The sequence below is a fragment of the Sciurus vulgaris genome (assembly GCF_902686455.1).
Source record: "Sciurus vulgaris genome assembly, chromosome: 19".
Lineage (NCBI taxonomy): Eukaryota > Metazoa > Chordata > Mammalia > Rodentia > Sciuridae > Sciurus > Sciurus vulgaris.
This window is the reverse complement of record NC_136480.1, coordinates 8,800,453-8,823,385: the sequence shown is the minus strand read 5'-3', so window position 1 is coordinate 8,823,385 and position 22,933 is coordinate 8,800,453. Positions and strand designations below refer to the sequence as shown.

Sequence of the window (22,933 nt, the reverse complement as noted above, 5' to 3'; positions counted from 1 at the left end):
CTAGCATCAGGGTAGCTGGGTTGGAGCTTTGCATATTTAATTTGCTATTGATATCAGTATTACTAAATTGTTCTCCTGCAAGAGGCTATAATCATGGTGGGACATATTTAGCAGTAATGATACCTCCCTGTTTTGAAGGGTAGCTATGGAATCGAAGGGTATAATGTGACAGGTGTCTGGTGTTGAGCAGAAGGCAGTAGGGATGGGGGGCCTGGTTACTTGCACCCCTCTTTGTACCCAGGGACACCCCTTCCATGTGGGCCAGGGAGCCAGTATGAGCCCCCTGCCTGGTATCTAGTGCTGTCTTTAGTTTCTGGAAATACTGCATAGGTGACGCAGTTGGTCCTCTGCCCTCTGAGAGCATTGTCTTCTGAGGAGGCAGTTAATAAGAAAAGAAGTAAAAGTAGATATACCATGAAGAAAGAGGCCAAGAGGACAGAGTGACTAGGTAGGGGAGCCTCCTAGGACAAGTGGTCAAGGAGGGCCTACTGCTGAGATGAAACTGCAGGAGTGGAAGGAGGACAGTCACGTGGAGTTGGGGGTAAGAGAGCCCAGGGAGAGGGACCAGTTTGTACAAAGGCCCCAGAAGCCTGGGCTGTGGAAGGAGATGGAGCCGTCTCACATGGGGTTCCTGAGCTGGGGATAACCTGGCTGGACCAATACACCCAGGTTCAGCACTTGTCTGAATGTCTCTGAGACCCTTCTGGAATCAGGGAGGGCTTCCAGAAGGAGGGACTTAGAGCAGGGGACCAAGGGCTGGGGGCTTAGAGCACCAACTTCAGGTAAACTGGGGGCATCTAGGGCTGCAGCCCACTTGGGACTTTCAGGGCTACCACGAGCTGACCATGCTGGGTGGGGAGGCCTGGCAGGGCTGCAGGATTGTCACTACCCTTCAGCTGCCAGGGGACTTCCCAGGATGTAGCGTGCTGGGGGGGACCCAGAGCTTTCACACACCAAGACTTCCTGTCAGAAATGGGGACAATCCTGCTTCCAGTGGGTGTGGCACCCCAGCCTGAGAGACTCCAGCCAGGCTTGTTTCTGCACAGGCCTGCCATCTGTAAATCAGGCTAGTGCTCTTCCCCAGGCTTCTGCCTGGCCACCTTGCCAAGCGTCGTTCCTCAGCTTGGGAAGTGAGCTGATCAGCACACAGCCTGCCCACCGTCTGGAACCCACCTGAAGCCCCTCCCTGCCCTGTTCTGGGGCTTCGACCATGTGCCGGCTCAACCAGAGAGGCTCAGGTGCTTTGTGACCAGTGCCGAGGCAGCCGTTTGCTCTCTGGTGACACTGGGCTGGCCGTGCTTCCTTCCCCAGAGCCTCGGCCCCACACCTTTTTCCAGTGAGGCGGCTGGGCTGGATGACGTGCAGAACCCCCGCATGGCTCCTGGTGGCCTGGCCCCCATTACCACTGGTGCCAAAATGGCATTTCAGCGTGACCAGCACTGGGGACCCGCCCCCAGCACTAGCTTCTCTGTGTTCCCAGACCTGGCATGTGGCAGATACTGAGAAGTGATCATGGACTGGATGAGCCCTGAAGTGCTTTCCACATTTGGAGAGAATGAATGACAAACTCTGAGGAAATCTGAAGGAGGCAAGGAGAGGGCCATGGGAGACGACAGGAAGAGCTGCGGGCTCACGTGTGGTCAGGCGCGCGGGGCTGGAGGCCAGGCATTGGACTTTGGGGAGGGGGCCAGTGAGGTGAGGCCTGCGCAGACCCCTCTGTTGCCTCCAGGAGTGGGCTGAGGTGTCCCAGGGTGTCCTTTGTGTGAAGGCAGTTCTCTGTGAACTGAGATGCACGTCCCTACTGGACACCCCCTCATGGATGTCAGAGCCTGGCTACTGACTAATCTGAACAGATTCTTAACCATTTGAGGTCAAACAACAGCACAGCACAAGATTTAGGGAAAGCACACTTATGTCACCAGGACACTTAAGCTAACACTCAGAGCCAGTCCCAGTGGGGGAAACACCCTTTAATCCCAGTGGCTCAGGAGCTGAAGCAGGAGGATTGAGTTCAAAGCCAGCCTCAGCAAAGTGAGGCCTGTCTCTAAATAAAATACAAAATAAGACTGGGGATGTGGCTATAAGTGGTCAAGTGCCCCTGAGTTTAGTCCCTGGCACATCCCCCCACCAGCAAAAAGCTCACACTCAAGAGCATTCTCGAGGTGCCTGGTCCTCTTTGGGGTACTTGGCTCCCTCCAGTACCCTGGAGGGTCTCAGGATCCCTTCTCTGCCCCAGGAACCAAGAAGGCCCTGCATGGCTCAGAGTTTTTTTTTTTTTTTTTTGTGGTATTGGAGATTGAATCCAGGAACTCACATATGCTAGGCAAGCACCCTACCACTCAGCTACATCACCAGCGCTTTGTCTTTTTTGTTATGAGGCAGGGTTAAGCTAAGTTGTTGAGGCTGGCTTGGAACTTGCCATCTTCTTGCCTCAGCCTCCCAAGCAGCTGGGATGACAGGAGTAGCCATCTATCCCCACTGGACCTCCCGGGATTCTGTTGCTCCTTATAGTTTAAGGACATCTCAGATACCTGGTTTTGTGGTTTCTGACTTCACCTCAGTGGGCAGCAAGAGTGAAACTTCCTTATTCTTTACTTCCTATAGCTGTCTGAAGTGGAGCCAGAGAGCATATGTTGTTACTGAGGACTCCTTGACTTTCACTTCCATTTCCTGCAGGTGTGACTTTGAGGGGCTCAAAGGGGCTGCAGGGGCCAAATAATCACAAGGTTTTTTTCTTTTTTTTGAGGTACTGGGGATTGAACCCAGGGTCCTTTATCACTGAGATATATATCCTCAGCCCTTTTTATATTTTTATTTTTTGAGACAGGGTCTTGCTAAGTTGCTGAGGCTGACCTTGAACTTGGATCCTCTTACCTCATCTCCCAAGAGACCCGGAAAACAGGCGTGTGCCACTGAGCCTGGTTGTTAATCACAAGCCTTTATCAGAACAAGCCTGTGGTTTCTTTGGTAATACAGTTCTCACGGAAACTAGAAGCTTCCAGTCTCTTGGTTTCTAATCACTTATACTGCGGTTATCGCAGCCAAAGATCCAGTTTAGACATATCTTAGTACTAAACCCTGACACCCTTTGTCTTTCCCGCACTGGCTTCTGGGCTCAGCTTGTCTGCTGTCCTAATTTAAAGCACTTACCAGGAGCCTCCCTTGTTGCCACCCAAAACAGTTGGATGGAAAGTGTCAGAGGACAAAAAGCGTAATTTAAAGATTTACCTGACTTAATTTTTGATTCTAGAGTTGGACACCATTTACTCTCTGTAATAGCATAAATATACCAATGAGGATAGCGGAGGAGGTTGGACTTGAAGACAGACAAAGCTGAGCAAAAGAAACAGGGAGCTGGGGGTGTGGCTCAGCAGTGGAGCATGTTCTCTGCAGGCATGAACTCTGGGCAGAACAAGAATTTTTTTTCCCCCTAGTACTGGGGATGGAACCCAGGGCCTTGTGTGTGCTAGACAAGCATTCCACCAGAGTTACATCCTCAGCTCTTTTTTATTTTTGTTTTGAGACATGGTCTCACTAAGTTACCAAGGCTGGCCTCAGACTTGGAGTCCTCCTGCTTCAGCTTCCCAAGTTGCTGGGATTACAGGCGTGCGCCATCATGTTCAGGGTAGGGTAGAATTTCTCAGACCATGCTCTCTAAAGGAGAGGTGTCCCCACCTGCAAACAAAAGGTTCATGTGTAAGAAAATGTGGGAAACTCAGCCTGCTTTGTCACTGCACCCTGCCTTTGGAGATTCACTGTGCATACCAGCACATCAAAGCTCTGATAAGTTCTGCAGCAACGAAAACTGTTTAGGCCATTGTTTTCCACTTATGGTAAACCACAGAACCCCTTTTCATTTGATTCTTATTAATATATTCATGAAACTAACAATATATTTTGGAAATTCTGACGGTGGGGAAATGGAGACCATGGCGAAATGATTGGGTGTCTCAGGGGAGCCCTATGATGGGAGAGCCTAGGGGACAGGCAGCCTTGGGTGTTAACCTGGGATTCAAAAGATGATGGTCCTGCCATGTGTGATAGCACATGACTGTAATCCCAGCAGCTTGGGAGGCTGAAGCAGGAGGATCGAGAGTTCAAAGCCAGACTCGGCAACTTAGTGAGGCCCTAAGCAACTTCGTGAGACCCTGTCTCAAAATAAAAAACAGAAAGGGCTGAGGATGTGGCTCAGTGGTTAAGCACCCCTGGGTTTAATCCTTGGTACAAAAAAAAAAAAAAAAAAAGATGGTCCTGCTCCTGACAGGACTTTATCAGGTTCCCAGGCCTAGATGATGACTATGAGGTGGCTCTAAGCCTATGAACAATATCTTGGAAGCTTAAGAGCAAGAATTGGGGCAGAGGCCATGGTATCCCACAGTGGCTTCCAGTGAAAGGAGAATTCACAATGATCAATGCAGAGCTCCAGGTGATTGACTGCCACCAAAGGAGGTGGTACCACCGGCCTAGAAGCTGAGCCTGTGGATGGAAGTGGACAGTGGTTCTGGTTGTGAAGGTGAATGCTGAGAACCAGCTATACCTATCGCGAGGTGACCTTCTCCATCATGTCTCCTGCAGGGAGTTAAATCTTGGAAGCCTAAATGGAGAGTTAATGCTGAAGTAGCAAAATACTTACCAGTGCTTACTGGGGACACAGCCATGAAACCAGAGACAGGGTCCCAGGCCTCAGGCAGCTTTTGTCTGGTAAGAGAGACAGATACAATAATCACAAAGATGCACTCAAGCAGCCACAGTGTAAGGACTCAAAGAAGTGTACAGAGAGTGGTTTGGGTAGGCAGAACAGAGGGAGACTGGAGGACTTGATCTGTCAGGGGACACTTCCCCAAGAAAGTGGGACTCGAGCCTCCAGCTGAAGGCTGAGTGGGCCTGCTGAACAGGGGCACCACAGACATTTATGTTTAGGCAGCGGCACAGGATGTGCACAGGCCTGGTGGTGGCAGGAGGCATGTTTGAGAACCAAGGGAGACTGGATGCCTCTGGCAGAGGACAGTAGGGAGTGTGATGCCGAGGCTGGGCAGAGGGCAGGGCCAGTGTAAGTTCGGCATCTCCACCAAGGTCATTTCCTTCCTGGTGCAGGGCTGCCTTTGAGAGGGGAATTCTGGGCTGCTGATGAAATGAAACAGAATGATCCCTCCATTTTCCAAAGAGGCTGGGCTGTTGCAAGGTCCAGAGGGTTCCTGGGTTTGCTCTCGTAGAAGGTCCTCCAAGCAGGCCTCAGTCAAGAATTTGCTTTCTAACTTTGAAATAGCTAACCTGCTTTTTGTTTTTTTTTCTGCTTTCTTCAATGCCTTCTCTGGCTATAAAACCAAACTCCTTTACTTGGACCCTCAGAACACTTCTTCTTTTTTTTTTTTTTTTTTTAATATTTTTTAGTTGTAGATGGAATCAGTGCTCATTTATTTTTGTGTGGTGCCTAGGATCAAACCCACTGCCTCACATGTGCTCGGTGAGTTCATTACCACTGAGCCACAACCCCAGCCCCAACACTTATTTATTTATTTATTTATTTATGGTACCGGGGATCAAACCCAGGGCCCTGTGCTTGCAAGCCAAGCACTCTACCAACTGAGCTATCTCCCTAGCCCTATTCTTTTTTTATAAAATAGAGTATTGTCTAATTCTAGAACCCGAAATGAAGCCATTTGAGATTGTTTAAGGCTGGGCACAGTGGTGCACACCTGTTCCCAGTGACTCAGGAGACCACTGCAGGAGGATTGCAAGTTTGAGGCAGCCTCAACAATTTAGGAGGACCCTGTCTCAGAAAGGGCTGGGGTGTAACTCAGTGGTCGAGCACTTGCCTAGAATGTGCAAGACCCTGGGTTTCCTCCTTAGCACTGTGTATATACACATGCAAAACTATGATATGAAAATTCAATACCACTGTGTGACTGTTAGGTTTCTGATGCTCGGGTTGCTAAAGGGACTTGGGAGGTGATCAGCTTTTTATCTTCCATCTGTGGTTACCATCTTCCTGAGAGTTTTGCAATTTTCACACAGTCTGTTGTTGGTTGTGCAATCCTGACGGTTTTAGACTTGGGTTTGGTGTCTCTGCCAATGTCATTTCCTTCCTGGCTCCGGGCTCTTTTTTGAGAGGGGAATTTTGGGCGGCTGCTGAAATGAAACAGGAAAATGGTGCCTCTGTTTTCCAAAGAGGCTGGGCTGTTGCAAGGTCCAGACGGGGTTCCTGGGTTTGGTCTCCTATAAGGTCTGCACATCCACCTCTTTCCAGCCTCTAGGGAACAACAAAATGGGGAACAGATTCTGACCCTGGGCTACCAGGTCCTTGCTACTAGAGCTGGAACTGAGTTGGGCCAAGACTCAGCAGGCAAGGACTCCAGGGTCTCTAGATTCTAGAAGTAACTTGTATTTAGCACCTAATGTATGCCAGCAAGCATCTTTTCTTGTTAGCTTTATTTAAAGTTTTGGAAACTGAGACTGAGAGACAAGGACCTTGCCCCAAACCACATATCTTATAAGAAATGGGCCTGTGATGGGAAATGAAGTCTGCTTGACCTTAACCCATATTTGAGTATGTTACTAGATGACATGATTCACTTTTCCCTTCTGAAAAATGGGTACAGACATTTCCCGGTTTACTTTGCTTGTAAACCAGAAAGCTTCACACTGGCAAAAGATAGTAAGGTCTGGGGCCAAGATTGTGGCTCAGTGGCAGACTGCTGGCCTAAGCACATGTGAGGCACTGGGTTCAATCCTCAGCACCACATAAAAATAATAAATAAAGTAAAAGCATTGTGTCCATCTACAACTAAAAATATTTTTAAAAAAGATAGTAAGATTTTTTTTTAGTTATTGTCTTGACACTCAGGACAGATCACCTGACTTTTCTTCCTTGTATTAGTTCTTCCATGGGGGGGGGAAAGTTTTAATAATAGGGCTGGGGATATAGCTCAGTTGGTTGAGTGCTTGCCTCGAAAGCACAAGGCCCTGGGTTTAAATCCCCAGTACTGCAAAAAAAAAAAAAAAAAAAAAAAAAAAAAAAAAAAGTTTTAATCATTATTGGTTTCTTGGGAGTGGTGTGATAATGAACAGAGGGACATGTGCATTGCATTCAAACTGGTTCCCAAGTTTTCACAGGGAGGGTAAGGTGAGCAGCCATTTATTTATTTTATGTTTTTTGCAGCCCTGGAAATTGAACCCAGGACCTCCCGCATGCTAAGCTGGCACTCTGCCACTGAGCCAAATGCCCAGCCCAGCTGTCACTTATTGAACTGCTGTACACTAAGCTGCCTGACTGGGCTCCTCTGTGTTGCAAGTTTTGGACACAGATTATGCATTAATCAGGGCAGGCTAGGTTATGCTGCAATAACACAACCCTAGAAATCTCAGTTGTTCAACACAATAAAGAATGACCTCTTACTCCTGTGGTCTGGTATGGGTCAGGCCACCCCCTGCTTTGTTGTGTAAGTGACAGCATCTTCACTTAAGGCCCACTGGCCAGACCAATTATGTGGCTCCAGTCTAATTGCAAGGGGAGGCTTGAATGATGTGAGAGGGAAATGAGTGGGTGTTTGGTAAGCATTGTCTCAGCCGCAGGTTATCTCACTGCAAGGGGGTTTATGAGAAAGTCCTGCCTGGGACAAGGTCCCCTGGGTCTAACTCTTGCCCTTCTTCCCCTCAACTTCTTCAGCTCTAAGGTCTGTATTCAAGGAGATGTGCCAGACTGTTTTCTGTCTCAGAAAATAGGACCTTTGCACATGCTGCTCCTGCTCCTTTGAACCCTGGTCTCTCCCCACCTCTTCTGCATTCTACCTGTGACTGGTTTTCTTCATCTGGGTCTCTGCTTAAATGGTACCTCCTCACTAAAGTTTTCCCTGGCCACCCTATAGAAGTAGGCCTACCACACCACCCTCCCTGAAGTCTTCTACCACTGAACTATGCCCGAGCCCCTAGAGAGCTTTTATTTAGCAAGCTTAATGTAGACTCTGTCCATTTTGATAAAGGGTGGCATCCCCAGTCCCTAACAGCGAATGAGCGAGGCACCTTGGTCACCTTGGCCGTGAATGAGAGTCTCTGGAGAATTAGGGCGAGAGCAATCCAGGAAGACAGATCCTGCCCTCATATTTGCCTGATTTTGTGTCTGGCTTGAGCTGGGAGTTGGGGGTTGTGTGCCGTGTGCAATAGACTGTGGATACCCAGGAGGATGGAGACTGGAGATGCAGAAGGGAGGGAAAAGCAAGGACCCAGAAAGCTGCCTGACATGGGCAGCTGCCCCCCCCCTCCTCCCCCAGGTTAAGCTGTGTGCTTGGAGGGATCCATTCCAGCCAGGCATCAACTTCAGGATTAAAAACAAATACAGAGGTATTGCATCACTATCTAGCTCGAGGGTGAAGGGTGGGGGATTTCCCCCGAGTGTGCTCACCAGAGAAGGACCTTGTAACCTACTGAGCCCCCTCTGCCTCAGTGAGGGGGCCTGGATTTGCCATTGTCCTAAGTGTCCCCAGCAGCAAGTGGGGGCCCTGGGGTCAGCTAAGGCCTCAACATGCATAAACCTCCTTCATTCCTTTCTACTGAGGGAAGTGGGAATATATACCATTCTAGCTTCCGCTTTCATGGAGTAAAAGACAGACCTTTGCCCCAGAGCTACCATCTGAATTAAGAAGGCCACACTTAGGGGAACGTGCATAAGAAAAGAAGGCCCACCTAGTTGGGGAGGGCCTATGATAATTTTAACTGCAGTAAATAATAATAGCTCCTATGGTTGCTAAAAACTGTCCTGTCCCCATGCCAATCCAATAATGAGGACATAGTGTTGAGAAAAAGGAAGAAGACGCTTTGCTTGCAAAGGAGACACACAGGGGACTGCAGTCCCAAACGCTGTGATTCTGCCCATCATGGGGAACAGCGATTTTTAAAAGTGATTCAGAGAAAATGAGATTAGGGAGGAGAGATCAGGAAGAAGATCAGGGAAAAGAATATCAGGGAGAAGTTTAGGGAAAAAAAGATCAGGGAGAAGTTTAGGGAAAAAAGATCAGGGAGAAGATCAGGGAAAATGTTGGGAAAAAGAAAAAAAATGTAAGTTTCAAAGCAATAAGGGATATGGTCAAAGCATCAAGTGAACGTCTGTTACAGTGTCTCTATTTTTTTTTTTTTTTTTTTTTTTTAACTCAGGGGCACATGACCACTGAGCCACATCCCTAGCCCTAGTTTGTATTTTATTTAGAGACAGGGTCTCACTGAGCTGCTTAGCGCCTTGCTTTTGCTGAGGCTGCCTTTGAACTCGAGATCCTCCTGCCTCAGCCTCCTGAGCCGCTGGGATAAAACTCGTGTGTCACCGCGTCCAACTTAGCTTGTATCTCTTGAGCATTTATTCATCTCATGGCAGATCTCACTTGGAGGAGGGTCCAGTTCCTTGTCTGATTGTCAGAGGAGGGAGCCGAGACTGGGAGAGGCCACCTTGAGCAAGCCCAGCTGCAGACTACATGCCAGAAGGCTGGGAGGCCAGTAACTCAGTAATTGATTTATGCTCATTAGAGAGAGAGAGAATGTGGGACATTCCCAAAATACTAAGGAGAGAGGATTAACACCCATCAACCAGCCATTGTGAGCTGTGACTGGGACACCAAGAAGCGTTGCTCCCTCCACCCTCTGTTTTCCTGCTGCCCGTGACTCCACTGCTGCTCTGGGTTAGGTCTGCTGCTCAGCCTCAGCTGTCCAAAGCACCCGGATCTAATCTGATTGTCTAAGAACCAAGTTGTCAACCCCTTCCTGCTCACTGCCACCAGCATCCCCCTTACTTAGGGGTCCCCAAATGGCCTGACGACCTGAGTGCCACAAGACTGACTACAAGGGCACAGGCAGGGGGGAGCAGGTCCCTGCCTGACTCCTATGTCACTTTGTCCCCATGGCCACTACCTCTGGGGCCACCCACCGAGTTGCTGCCCACCTGGATTCAGTTTCTAGGAGAGGATTTAAAATGTGGAAAACTCTTCTCTCTTCCATGCCTGCCTTAGAGACCCTAGCTGGGAGCCAGAGGTCTGTTTCAGGTAGTGAGAAGGGACAATCCATGGCTGCTGTCTTTACATTTCTTATCACACTGAGCCCCAGGATGGGCCCTGGAGGAAGTGGGTTATCATTTATTCCAGCTCCTCTGAAGCTGGCAGGAAGCTCGGGGGGGTTAGGAAACTTGGCTGCAGACATTCAGCTGCAGCCATAGAGGCTAAGGTGGCTCAGTCTGCAACAAAAGCTTCACCACTTGCTCCTTTGTTTTTAGTTGTAAATGGACACAATACCTCTATTTATTTATTTATTTTTATGTGGTGCTGAGGCTCGAACCCAGTGCCTCACACGTGCCAGGCAAGCTCTCTACCACTGAGCCCCAGCCCCAGCCCCTCACTTACTCCTTGAGAGGAAAAAAAGTGTACTTCTAGAAGTGTGAGGCTGTCCTATGTGTTAGGGATGAAAACTCTCACCAGCCTGCTTCCTTTGCCTCATTCTGCCGTTGCTGTTCTATTTTTATATTACCAGCATCCTGGGGTGGCAGCTTGTAAGAGTGGGTGTTGTATCTGCTTAGCAATCAGAGAGCAAGTTTCCAGAGAACAAGGACAGAGAGGCCACATTTTCTCTGTCTTGTGGTTTTTTTTTTTTTTTTTTTTTTTTTTTTTTTTTGGTACCAGGGATTGAACCCAGGGGTGCTAAACCACTGAGCTACATTCCCAGCCCTTTTTATTTCTTTTGAGACATGGCCTCACCACATTGCTGAGACTGGCCTCTTACTTGTGATCCTCCTTCCTCAGTCCCGCCCCCCCCCCCCCCAAGCCATTGGGATTATAGGCGTGTGCCACCACGCCCGGCTGTCCTGCAGCTTTGATCCTGCCTCTTCCAATTCAGACATATATCAGCAACTCCAGGGCAGAAATGAAGGTGTTTAATAAATTTTGCTTTGTTTTCTTTTTTTGTGGTGCTGGGGATGAAATCCAGGGCCTTGTTGCTTGCTGAGCCACACCCCAGCCCAAGTTGTTTGATGTTTATTCATATTATTTATTGTTTGCATTTAAAAGACATTTAGCCAGGCCTCATAATTCATGCTTGTAATCCCAGTTTCTCCAGAGGCGGAGGCAGGAGAATTGCAGGTTCAAGGCCAGCCTGGACAGGTTAGCAAGTTCTGTCTCAAAATAAAATAAGAAGGGCTGGGGATGGAGCTCAGTGGTAGTGTTGTACCTTACTAGCATGTATGAGGCCATGGGATCAGTCCCCAGTATTGCAGAAAAAAAAAAAAAAGACATCTAATCCCAGAGCACACTGAGGCAGGGGTTTTGAGAAACTGAAACTTCTCATGGGGCCTGACGTTGGCTGTCAGCTGATGTCTGTGGCTGGGTGTGGTCCTCCAAGTGTGACTAGGTGCCTCCTGTGTGGGAGGATGGCTGTCATCCCAAGCGAGCCACCAGGTTCCCTTGAAGGCTGAGGCCCTGCCAATGCAACTCCTCCCCACGTGTGTCCCTACCTCTGTGCCCTTCGGTGTGACCCAGAGTGCCAGGTGTAGGCTGCTGTGTGTCACTGAGGAAAGAAGAAGAAAAAAAGAAGAGCTGGACTCTCCCTAGGATGAAAACATAGAGAAGGGAGCTTCCTGTGTTCCACACGGGTGGAGCCCTCAGAGGTCACCAAAGGGTCTGGTGGCTTTGATGTTCCTGCCGATTATGACTTGATAGAGGCAAAGGTTTGTACTGAGCAAAGCCGTCATCAGGGGGTGGGACACCGAAGATAAGTGAGGCTGGATGGTCTCCTTCCCCCAGTGGAAATCAAGGCTCATACAGACAGGGCCAGGTACCTCGTCTGTGGCGGCCAGGGCTGTGCCCAGTGCAGATATGACCCTTTGGGAGCATCGCATACTGTGGGCCTGGCCTCTGCAGGTCATTGTTGGGACCCTTCCTCAGCCAGCATCCGGGAGCCACCTCTGCCCTTGGGCTTCACACACAAGGTCCCAAGGATGCCACCAATGTGGCCGTTGGAGGAACATGACATTCCCAGCTGGCATGGTCTGTGGATGGCAGTTGACAGGAGAGAGGCAGTGTCCCTGGAGAGAGAGCCGAGGCTGGGAAAGAAGAGGCCTTGGAGCAGCATGAGGCGGGGGCGGGCAGCTCTGTTGCAGACCCGCTCTGGAGTCCTATTCTTTGTTTCCCTGTTTGGGGACCCGTTGTTCCCCGTCCAGGCCTGCGGAAGGCAGAATGTTCCCCAGGGCAGAGAACGCGGGGCCAGGTGCCTGCCGGGAAGGAGCTGCTGCTAGAGTCCCCTCTGCAGTGTGTGAGGACCCCAGGGGAAGGATGACGTGCTGCTGCCCACCCTATTCTGGGGGGCCCACTTTCCTGACTCAGGGCCTCTTCCTTGCTGTGTCCCTGGTCTGCTCTCGTGACTTCCCCGATTGTTTCCTTACATCAGACGTCAGCTTAGTGTGTGGGGGGGTACTTGGAGCGAAAAATAGAACATACTTGGAGAGGTGAAGGTACAAGTTAGTCAGATTGGAGTCACTGAGGGCTGACTCACGAGCTCTCTGGCTTAGGAACTGGGCCAGCAGCGTCCCCAGGGCAGGCTGCTCACTGCAGTGTGGAAGATCCATCCTAGTCATTATGTGAACTCACTTGCTCACTAGTTTTTTCTTAACAAATATTCTTTACTATGCTAATAATGCATGATCATTGTTGAAAAATTCTGTGATATGAATAAAACTAAAAGGAAAAGAAAACATACAATATGAAATCTCTGCTACTCTCTCCACCCAGAAATAATCACTGGTACAATATTTTGGTGTGTATTCTTCAGGCTCCTCTTCTTCTTTTCTCTTTATTTTATTTATTTATTTTTATTTTTTGAGGTACTGGGGTTTGAATCGAGGGCCTTGCATATATGCTAGGCAAGTGCTCCACCACTAAATCACATCCGCAGCCCTTTTTATTTATTTTTATTTTTAGGCAGGGTTTTGCTGAATTGCTAAGGCTAGCCTCTAACTCATAATCCTCCTGCCTAGCCTCTAGAGTGGCAGGGATTACAGGTGTGGCCACCATGCCTGCTCCTTTTCTCTTCATATATAGATTTCTTCTATACTTTTACACATATTTTACCCCAAACTACTAACATATGACATATGCTTTTCTGTTGCTTTTACTCTTTTTATTCAACAGTATGTTCTTGGCACCTTTCATGTCAACGGATACAGTCATACGTCTTTTAACTTATTATTATCCAGAGTTCAGTGAACAATCACCCATATTCCAAATCTGGCCTGCCTCTTGTTTTTATAAATAAAGTTTTATTGGAACACTGATTAATTTACATAGTGCCATGGTTGCTCTTGTTGCTTTGATGGCAGAGGAAAGTAGTTGCAGGAGAAACCATTAGAGGCCCACGAAGCTTCTAGTATTTTCTGCCTGGTGCTTGTCAGCCCTTGCCCTATTCCTTGTAACTGATTTGGTGGGTTTCATTCTTACTTCTGTGACTGCGTCAGCACCCCCTCACAGCACCTTTGGGGTTTCCCAAATCCATGCCAATGGGAAGTGATTGCTCGTGAGAAGGCAGGAGGCTTCTGCAGCCAGCCCTGCCCGCCTCTGGCTGTGTGATCATGGGCAAACACTTACCTGCCCAGGCCCACCATATTTAACAGGGATGAAATGCAAAGACATGAGGATTTAATGTCTCTGATGCTGGGCCTGGACCTGGCATGGTTGGTGCTCTGTAGACATGCTGCTGAGTAGTATAGTAGTATAGACTCCCATCTGCGAACTGGGGAAGGATACATGTGTTGCATGAACTGTGGAAGGGAAGCTGTAGGACAGCAAGAACTTTTATGCCTCTGGGTGTAAGGAGCAACTTACAGGGACAGTTTTTTTTTTTTTTTTTTAAGTGCTGGCATGGAACTCAGCGCCCTGTGCATGCAAGGCAAGTGCTCTACCACTGAGCTACATCCACAGCCTGGGAATGGGTATCTTTAAGTTGCTCATGTGTTCAGGGGAAGTGGCTAGTCTTCAAAGCCTGTGTTCTCCTTTTCTTGCTTACAAAAGCCCTGCAAGGGAGGCAAGTGGATATCATCATCATCATGATTTCCCTTTTATAGGTAAGGAAGCAGGGCCTCAGGGATGGAAAGTGACTTGTCTGAGGTCATACATCTGGCATGGTCAGAAACCAGGTGTGTGAAACACAGAATGTCAAAGCAGCGCATCACCAGGTAACTTCGTGCATAGACGTGGTCCAGAGAGAGGAAGACCCTTCTCCCCAGGCCCTCTGTGACTGTAGGGCAGAACCAGCGTCTACATGGCTATCCTACGTCAGGAAACGAAAATGACCTTCTTTCCACCTTGTTTTCAGGGAAACCAGTTCCTGAAATCAGACCTTCTCTCCCAGCCTCCCCAGAGGTGGTGAAGCCAGGACCTGTGGCAGCTTCTGTGAGAAACACCCAGGATGAGCAGGAAAGGGGGCAACCCATGAGGCCTGCCACCTTCCCAGGCCCAGGTATCCTCAATTTAATTTGAATTTTTAACAAAGCAAATTTGTTTAAGGAAATGAAGGTGTATCTAGAAGGATATTCAACTCAGCCTGTCAGACCAGAACTTTAGCAGTGGGGGATAGAAAACTGACAGACTGTCACAGTGATAAAGTACGGTTCACGATGACGTAGACAGGTGTATACACAAGGAGCCGCGGTCACATGTGACGAGTTAAAAGTGGGAAAAAAGCCACGCCTGTCATCCCAGCCACTCGGAGGCTGAGACGAGAGGAACTCGAGTTCAAAGCCAGCCTCAGCAGCTTAGCAGGGCCCTAAGCAACTTAACGAGACCCTGTCTCAAAATAAAAAGGGCTGGGGATGTGGTTCAGTAAGTCCCTTTGGGTTCAATCCCTGGTACCAAAAAATAAAAAATAAAATTAAAAAAAAATTGAAAAAAAAAAGCTGTAGTCTCAGCACTTGGGGAGGCGAGACCGAAGGATTGCTTGAGCCCTGGGAGTTCCAAACTAGCCTGGGCAACACAGGGAGACTCTATCTTAACAAAAACCAAACCCCAAACGAACAAATAAGAAACAAAAAGTGCAATAAATCGGTAACAACACGACAACAACAAAAATATACACATGTATAGATGGACTGGTGGTGTAAGTCAGTGGTAAAGCATGTGCTTAGCATGTGTGAGGCCCTGGGTTCCATCCCTAGCACCTGAATAAATAAATAATCCAAAAGGGCATATAGAATTCGCTCCCTTATTATTACGTGGTGCTGGGGATGCGCCAGGGCCTCAAACAGGTGAGGCAGGCACTCTACCGCTGAGCTACATCCCAGCTCTTGTTTGTTATCATCTTTGTCAAAAAAATAACAGCTCAGTAATTGAGGATCTTCTGTGTGCCAGGCCCTGTTGTTGTAAGATTATGACTTATTTACTCCTCGGCCAGTGGTGTGAGTTAGGTATTGTTCTTACCTCCACGGATGAGGCTTTGAAGCACCGCCTAGCCAAGGTCAGTTGCTGCCGTGTTTTACTGGTGGCCTTCCCAGTCATTGGCACGGGTTGCCTCTGCATGCGGGCCGTGGGCAGGGTACCTGATCCTGTTTTCGTCCAGAGCCCAGCTTTCACAGCCCAGCTGTGGGAAGAGGTGGGGTGCCACTCCCCAACCCCTCCCCTCTGTTAGTCACAGTTCTGCTGCTTTGTCTTGAAGTCCCTGAGACTGAAGAAGAGTGACTCCCTCAAGGGCACGTGAGTAGGAAGAGGTGATGGAGTCATGGGATCTGGTCACACATGTCCCTAACTCCTGCACATACTGCTGTCCCAGAGCCTGGCAGACCACTTCAGATTCGTCTCCATCCCTTCGTGTCCAGACAGGGGCTGGGGGACAGTTTGCCAAATGAGGAAAAGGAAAGGGAAACCCATACTTGGCCTCTTGGTCTCCCTCTCACCCCTGGAGCTGAAGCTCACCTCCTCTCTCTCATGTGACCTTCTGAGTGGCACTCCAGAGATCCCAAATCCATAAAATCTCAGTTTACTGAGGCCAAAGAACGCACTGGCCAAGAGGAGCAGGTTTGGGGCATGAGGCAGACTAGTATTTGAATCCTCTTGTATCACTTTCTAGCAGGAGAATGACTCAGCCTCCTTATACCAAAGTTTCTTCTGTAAAAATAACAGAACCTATTCCATACTGTCAAAGGATCATACATTTCAGTGTTGTCACCTAAATCAGTAGTGCTCACTAAATGTTAGCAGATACTAGAAACATTCCAGACATTCTAGCTAGGTTGAATATGGGAAGTTAATTCCAGACCACTGAGTCTGGATAATTTCCTGTAGCTAAACACATATATTTTTAAAGTACATCTAGGTGTGGTGGCACCTGTGTTCCTAGCAATTTAGGAGGTTGAGGCAGGAGGATCACAAATTCGAGGCCAGCCTTAGTAACTGTGCAAGACCCTCAGCAACTTGGCAAGACTCTGTCTCAAAATAAAATAAAAAGGACTGGGGCTTCAGTTCAGTGGTAGAGCATTTGCCTAGTATGGGCACAGCCCTGGGTTTGATCCCCAGTATCTGTGCCGCCCCACATATACACACACAAAAGAAAAGAAAGAGGAAAAAAGTGCAGACCTTTGACCAGCAATTAAACATAAGGGAACCAGTCCAGTGGCCAAAGGGAAAAATAGCAATAAGATAGGGGAATTCTAGGGGAGCACCCATCAGGATGGAGCAGGTAAATAGATACAGCAGTTCCTTTCAGGAATCATTATCTGAGTTACTATAAAAGCAAACGTCACCTGGTCACCTTCACTACCAGCCTTTGCAATGTTTACTTTCTTGCATGGCCCGGGGAGCAGATGTGCCTGGGCAGGACCAGGTGATCACTGCATTGTGAGACAGGAAGTTGATGGTCTGTTTGCCCAAACTGAAAATGGGTGAGTAATCACTCATGGCATCAGATCAAAGCCTGCCTTGGGAAAAACCCCAAGGTTTCACATCAGAACAGCCACGTCAGGACCTAGCACAGAACTTGCGCCACCCTGCTTACACCGACAGCAGGGGAACCTGCATTCCACCCTCAAAAGCAGGTATTCTAGAAAGAGTTCTGAAAGAAGTGTCTGCTGGTTTTTTTTTTTTTTTTTTTTTTTTTGTGAACAGTTCTCAGAGGGTGAACTCTCAGTGTTTTGGAGACACTTCACTTCACGTAGATGGTGCCTCCCCTGACCTTGCTGGATAAATGAGGCACAGAAATACATTCTGGTCCTCAGGCCTTCCAGGTCCTCTGTGAAGCTCACAGCAGATGCCAGTTGCTTACTAGCTATGGCACACACCAGCCCTGCTCCCCAACCCACAGCCACAGCGTGTGTGCACATACACATACCAGCCCTGCTCCCCAGCCCACAGCCATAGCGTGTGTGCACATACACAGGCACATACGTTGCTTTTCTTGCAGAAGATCTTCAACATTTACAAATTCCATTAAAGCAGCACAACAAAACCTCCCACCCCCCAAATCCCATACCTATCACCTACCCACAGGTCACCCATGGCCCATCTGGCATGTCTGCTATTTTGACCTCTTTTTCTACTTTTCCTTAGATAATTATTTGCAAAGTCTTTTTTTTCTCCAAGTATTGGGAATTGAACCCAGGGATGCTTTACCACTGAACCACATCCCCAGCCCTTTTGATTTTGATTTTGAGACAAGGTCTTGCAAAGTTTCCCAGGCTGGCCTCCACCTTGCCATCCACATGCCTCAGCCTTTTGAGTCACTGGAATTATGGGTGTGTGCCACTCTACCTGGCTTAAAGCATTTTCATATGGGAAATTCCAAACACTGAAAAAGCAGAGTTTAATGACCCTTCCTGTCCCCATCAGCTCACTCAGTGGTGATTAACGGATGATGAAACTTCTGATTACAGTTGTCCCTTAATTATCATGGGCTTGGTTCTAGGACCTCCATGGCTGCCAAAATTGTGGACAATTACAGTAGTGTTTGCAGATAACTTGTGCAGGTCCTCCTCCTTTCAGTCATCTCCAGATTACTTGTAATACCTAATACAATGTAAGTGCTATATTATATAGGTGTTACACTATTTTCCATCTGAGCTTGATTGACTACATTGGTGCAGAACCCACAGGCATGGAGGTCCCTCTGCGCTTCCAACCCGACCCTATTGACAGGAGAATCCCTTCTCCTCCTCTTCTCCCTGCTCTGTAGACATAGAGGGGGGGGGGGGGTCTTTGTAGATGACCATTCTGGGGGCTGGGAGTGTAGCTCAGTGGTTGAATGTGTGCTTAGCACATGCCAGGTCCTAGGTTCCATCCCTTGTTCCATTTCTTCTACCACAGTCACCCCTGTGAGGAGCTAAGACTAAATCCCAGAGGAGGTGAGGGGAGAGCAAGGATAGATGCGGGCTGAGAGCTAGCGCTCCTTGTCTAACTCACCTGTTGTGGTGTTGACCCGAACCCCATTGCCTTTTCCCAGAATCACCCAGATAGAGGCAGCCTCTCCCCCAGCTAGTAGCCCTCTTGGCGTGGGGACAGACCTCAGTGATCCACCCAAGTCAGGAGATGAATTGCACATGTGAAGCATTTAGAACAGGGCCTGGTGGATCCACTGTGCTGAGCCCGCCTGCTGCCCCACCTCTGCTCGGTGGATCCACCGCCTCAGTCCCTCCCACCCCACATCCACTTACCAAAAACATTTCCCCATGGGGTATTCGGAGCAACTTGGGAGGCCGAGGCAGGAGAATCCCAGCCTGGGCAACTTGTGAGACCCTGAAGATTGTTGTTCTTGGGGCTAGGGCCATAACTCAGTGGTAGAGCACCCCTGGGTTCATCCCCAGCAATCTCTGCCACCCCATAATATAAAGTTTCCCATCTTTTAAGGTCAGGTCGAATGCTTCTTCCCCCCTGAAGCCCTCCTTTCTCCCAGCCCTCTGTGGTCTCTTCAGCCTCTGACAGCACTCTCCCATGGGCTTTGTCCTCAGAGGTTGCTCACTGCCTTGTGAGCTGCTATGGAGGTTTCTGGAAGGCATGCTTGGCAGCTCGTTAGCCTGAGTGGGCGCTGGCACAGGGCAGGGGGATTTCCAGCTCCACCACACACCAACCGTGTGGTCCTAGGTGTGTCCCCACCTCTAGTGCTTCCGTGTCTCCACCTGTCAAGTGGAAGGGTAAATAGCACCTGTGTCACAAGTTGTCACATGGCTTAAATGAGGTATGTTGGCTGTCATGTGGTGAGTGGCAGGAAGTGACAGCACTGAGAGAGCTCTGGGCTTGGTCTGGGGACTAGATGGGAGCCTACCCTTCAGCTCCTCCTGCTCCAGGCCAGTCCTGACCCTAAGTCCTTCCTTTCCAGGGTCCGATCCAGCCAGAGACCAGCAGCAGGCCTCTGTCCCGCTTTCTTCTAAAGAGGCTGTCCCTCATTCCTTACGACCTCACCTCCCCACCTCCCTGGATTCAAAGGTAAATCCCCTTCTGCTTCTACCTCGGCCTGCATCGCCCAGTTCATTTCTTTATCCAGAGACCAGTTTGGGAGTGGGGAGGAGAAGGGAGTCCCATCAACCCATCAAATTACTTGTGGCCTCCAAGACTACTGTCATAGGTGGGCGACAGAACCTGTAGGGTGAAGATGAGTGCTCTTTGCGGAGTGTGTTTTTCTTTTCTTTTCTCTTTGTGAATTGCTGGGATGGATCTCAGCCCCTCACACATGCTGGACAAGCGCTGCACACTGAGCTACCCCAGCCCCAATACATGTTTTTAATGGATTTTCCCATCATTTGTGTCTGAGTGAGCTGAGTTGCTCATTGGCATCCTTCCCCCTCCAGATGTGTGGACACTGCAGTCATTTGCTTATAAACCCTTGCCCCTGCCTTTTTCAACTCAGTTGTCCTGGGTTGAGTAACTCAGTCTGAACTAGCCTGTATTTTGAATGATTTGGATTTTAGGATGCACTGACTTGGGTGGGTCTCAAGGACTTTTACCTTTTTGAGCCCCTTCCTTTGTTAAAACAAAAACAAAGAACCCAAATTGCTTTTTCTAACAACATTTATATTCAGATAAATATTAATCCACATTGGATTAGTGAAAACATTGGGCTGGGCATATGGCTCAGTGGTAGAGTGCATTCTTACGCCTGAGGCTTTGAGTTCCATCCCAGCTCTGCAAACAAAACAAAATGAAACAATTTTTAAAAATTCTGACTATAAATTTATTTTCTTCTAATTTAAAAGAAATTAGGGCTGGGGAGATAGCTCAGCTTGTAGAGTGCTTGCCTTGCAAGCACAAGGTCCTGAGTTCGATCCCCCAGTACCGCAAAAAAATAAATAAATAAATAAATAAAAGAAATTAAAATGTTTTCATGGTCCTTGAAAGTATTACAGGCCCAGTGTCTTGGGTAGGAGACAGCTGTGTGGATCTGGCTAATGAATCTCTTCCATAATGAACTCTTCTAAGCAGGTTTTTCATTTTTAAAACTGTTTTTAAGCCTGGTGCAGTGGTGATGCCTGTAATCCTAATGACTCGGGAGACTGAGGCAGAAGCATCACAAGTTAGAGGCCAGCCTCAACTTAGCAAGACCCTGTCTCAAAATAAAAAATAAAAAGAGACTGGGGGTGTGGCTTAATGGTTCAGTGTCCCGGCACACCCCCCACAAAAAAAAGTTTTCCAAGATGATCTAATCCCTCAGGAGAATGATCATGATATAATATCAAGAGAAAAAAACCAGAAATAGGAACTTTGAATAGTGTAGAGGAAAATGGGGTGGGAGAGGATGGGGGACAGAAAGAGTAGAATGAAACAGACAGTATTACCCTATGTATATGTATGATTACATGAATGGTGTGAATCTACATCGTGCACAACCATAGACACGAAAAGTTGTACTCCATTTGTATATCATGAATTAAAATTCAGTCTGTAAAAATAAAAGATTTTAATAAAAAAACAACAACCCCCCCACCAGAAATCCAAGCTATATTTGTGTGCAGCCAAGTCCCGTTTTTGCTAAATAAATCCTGTGTATTTATCTGGCAGGAAATACACTAAACTTTAATAGCAATTAAATAGATAATGGGTTTATGGAGAATATTGTGCCCCTAATTTTCTAAAACTGTTAATAAGAGCATGTGTAACTTTATCAAATTTCAATTTATATGTACCTTATTTTAAAAAGTGGAGGTACTAAAGCAGAGCATCTTTTTATAGGCTTCCATGTGCACCAAGACTCTGAGACTCTAATTAAAGAATTGTGCTTGGCTTTATGAATTCATTTCCCACTTCCAGAGGTCTGGAGGCCCAGCATCATATTATGTTTAGGACTGAGAGCACCACGTGTGGCTGTTGACTGGATGTGTGACCTCACTTTAGTTCTTTGACTCTCTGACACTGATATCTTATAGTGAATCTTCAAAATGACCCTCTGGGGTACTATTATTAGCTTCCTTTTTGCCAGTGAGGAAATTGAGGCTCAGAGGGGTTGAGTAATTCTTTCAAGTTCACAGAGCAAGTTCAAGGTGCAGTTGGGGTATGAGCTCAGGCCCATCTGTGTCCTTTTTACCACTTCCTCCTGAATAAGATAACCATTCCACCCCCTCAGCTCTGGTTTCCAGGGTCCCTGAAGGTAGCAGGGAAAGCCAGCTTCCATGGTAATCTCATTCTCTTCTCTCTGAATTCTTAGGACTTCAGCACCTCCGTTCCACAGCAGGAAAAATGTTCGAGCATGACTGAAGAAAGCCTTTTCTGGAGTGAGGAAGATGTAGTCCAGGCAACCGATGACTTTGACCAAAGCCACAGAATCAGTGAAGGCACCTTTGCTGATGTCTACAGAGGGCAAAGGCATGGGATGCCCTTAGCCTTCAAGAAGCTCAGAGAGGTGAGCCTGATGAGTTTCTAGAGAGGGGTGGAGGCTGCACAGGGGAGGCTAGGTCTTCATGTTCCCGCATCTTTCTCCACAGACAACCTGCTCAAGTCCAGGGTCAGTGGAGAGGTTCTTCCAGGCAGAGGTGCAACTTTGTCTTAGGTAAGTTCCCCTTTGGAAAATACTTTGTTCAGTTATAATAACTGGCAGTCCCTATATAGTGCTTCCTATGTGCCAGGCAGGTGTGGTGGGAAGCACTCTGTTTTCTCTCTTCCTCTTATAAAGCCACTAATGCCATCATGGGGGTGGGGGTGGGCACCCTCCCGACCTCATCTAGTCCTAATTACCTCTCAAAGGGCCTACCTTCAAATACCATTACCATGTGGAATTTGGGGATTAAGTTTCAAACACATGAACTTTGGGGGACACATTTAAATCAGCATATAAACTCATTCAGTCTTTGCAAGAACACTATAACATAGCTACTGTTATCATTTTGTTTTATAGATAGGTCAGTGGAGGCCCAGAGAGGTTAGGTGTCTGGTCCACAATCACAAAGCTAATAAGTGGTAGAACCAGGATTTGAACCTACATGGTCTGTGTCCAGAGTCCATGCTTTTCCTATGTAGCAAGTATGAGCATAGGTTAGAATTATAGAGGAAACCTGGCTCACTCCATACCCTTCTTTTCATATGGGAAGAAATATGTTTCTATCCCATCCTTTGAGATAGGCAGAGAGTTATGAATTACAACTCTGATAAATCCATCTTAAAGTTGTAGCCCAGAAGAGCTAAGAATGGACTTTACAATTTTAAATGGTTGGGAAAAAATATTCTATGACACAGGAGTATTATATAAAATTCAAATTGTCGTGCCTATAATAAAGTTTTATTGGGAACATATCCATGCTTACTTATGCCTAGATTATCTGTACCTATTTTTGTACTACAGGGTACAGCTGAGTAGTTGGAACAGAGACCGTATGACCTACAAAGTCTAACCTATTTACTAACCAGTCCTTTGCTGGAAAAGTCTTCTGAGGGACTGGGTAGTACAGTGGTAGTGCATGTGTGAGACTGAAGAAAAAAAAAAAAAAAAACAGATTTACTGAACCCCAGTG

General features: G+C 47.7%; 1 protein-coding gene across 4 annotated transcripts in view; it reads left to right on the top strand.

Annotated features, from left to right (window-relative positions):
• Positions 1-22,933, top strand: part of IRAK2 (interleukin 1 receptor associated kinase 2) — a 54,740-nt gene that overhangs the window by 10,545 nt on the left and 21,262 nt on the right. For 2 of the 4 annotated variants that reach the window (XM_079122565.1, XM_079122563.1), the window contains exons 3-6: positions 14,332-14,475; positions 19,315-19,421; positions 21,634-21,828; positions 21,911-21,975. In XM_079122565.1, the coding sequence (XP_078978691.1) occupies positions 14,332-14,475; positions 19,315-19,421; positions 21,634-21,828; positions 21,911-21,975 (511 nt within the window). The remainder of the gene's footprint in view (positions 1-14,331; positions 14,476-19,314; positions 19,422-21,633; positions 21,829-21,910; positions 21,976-22,933) is intronic. The other 2 variants (XM_079122564.1, XM_079122566.1) reach the window with 2 other exon arrangements.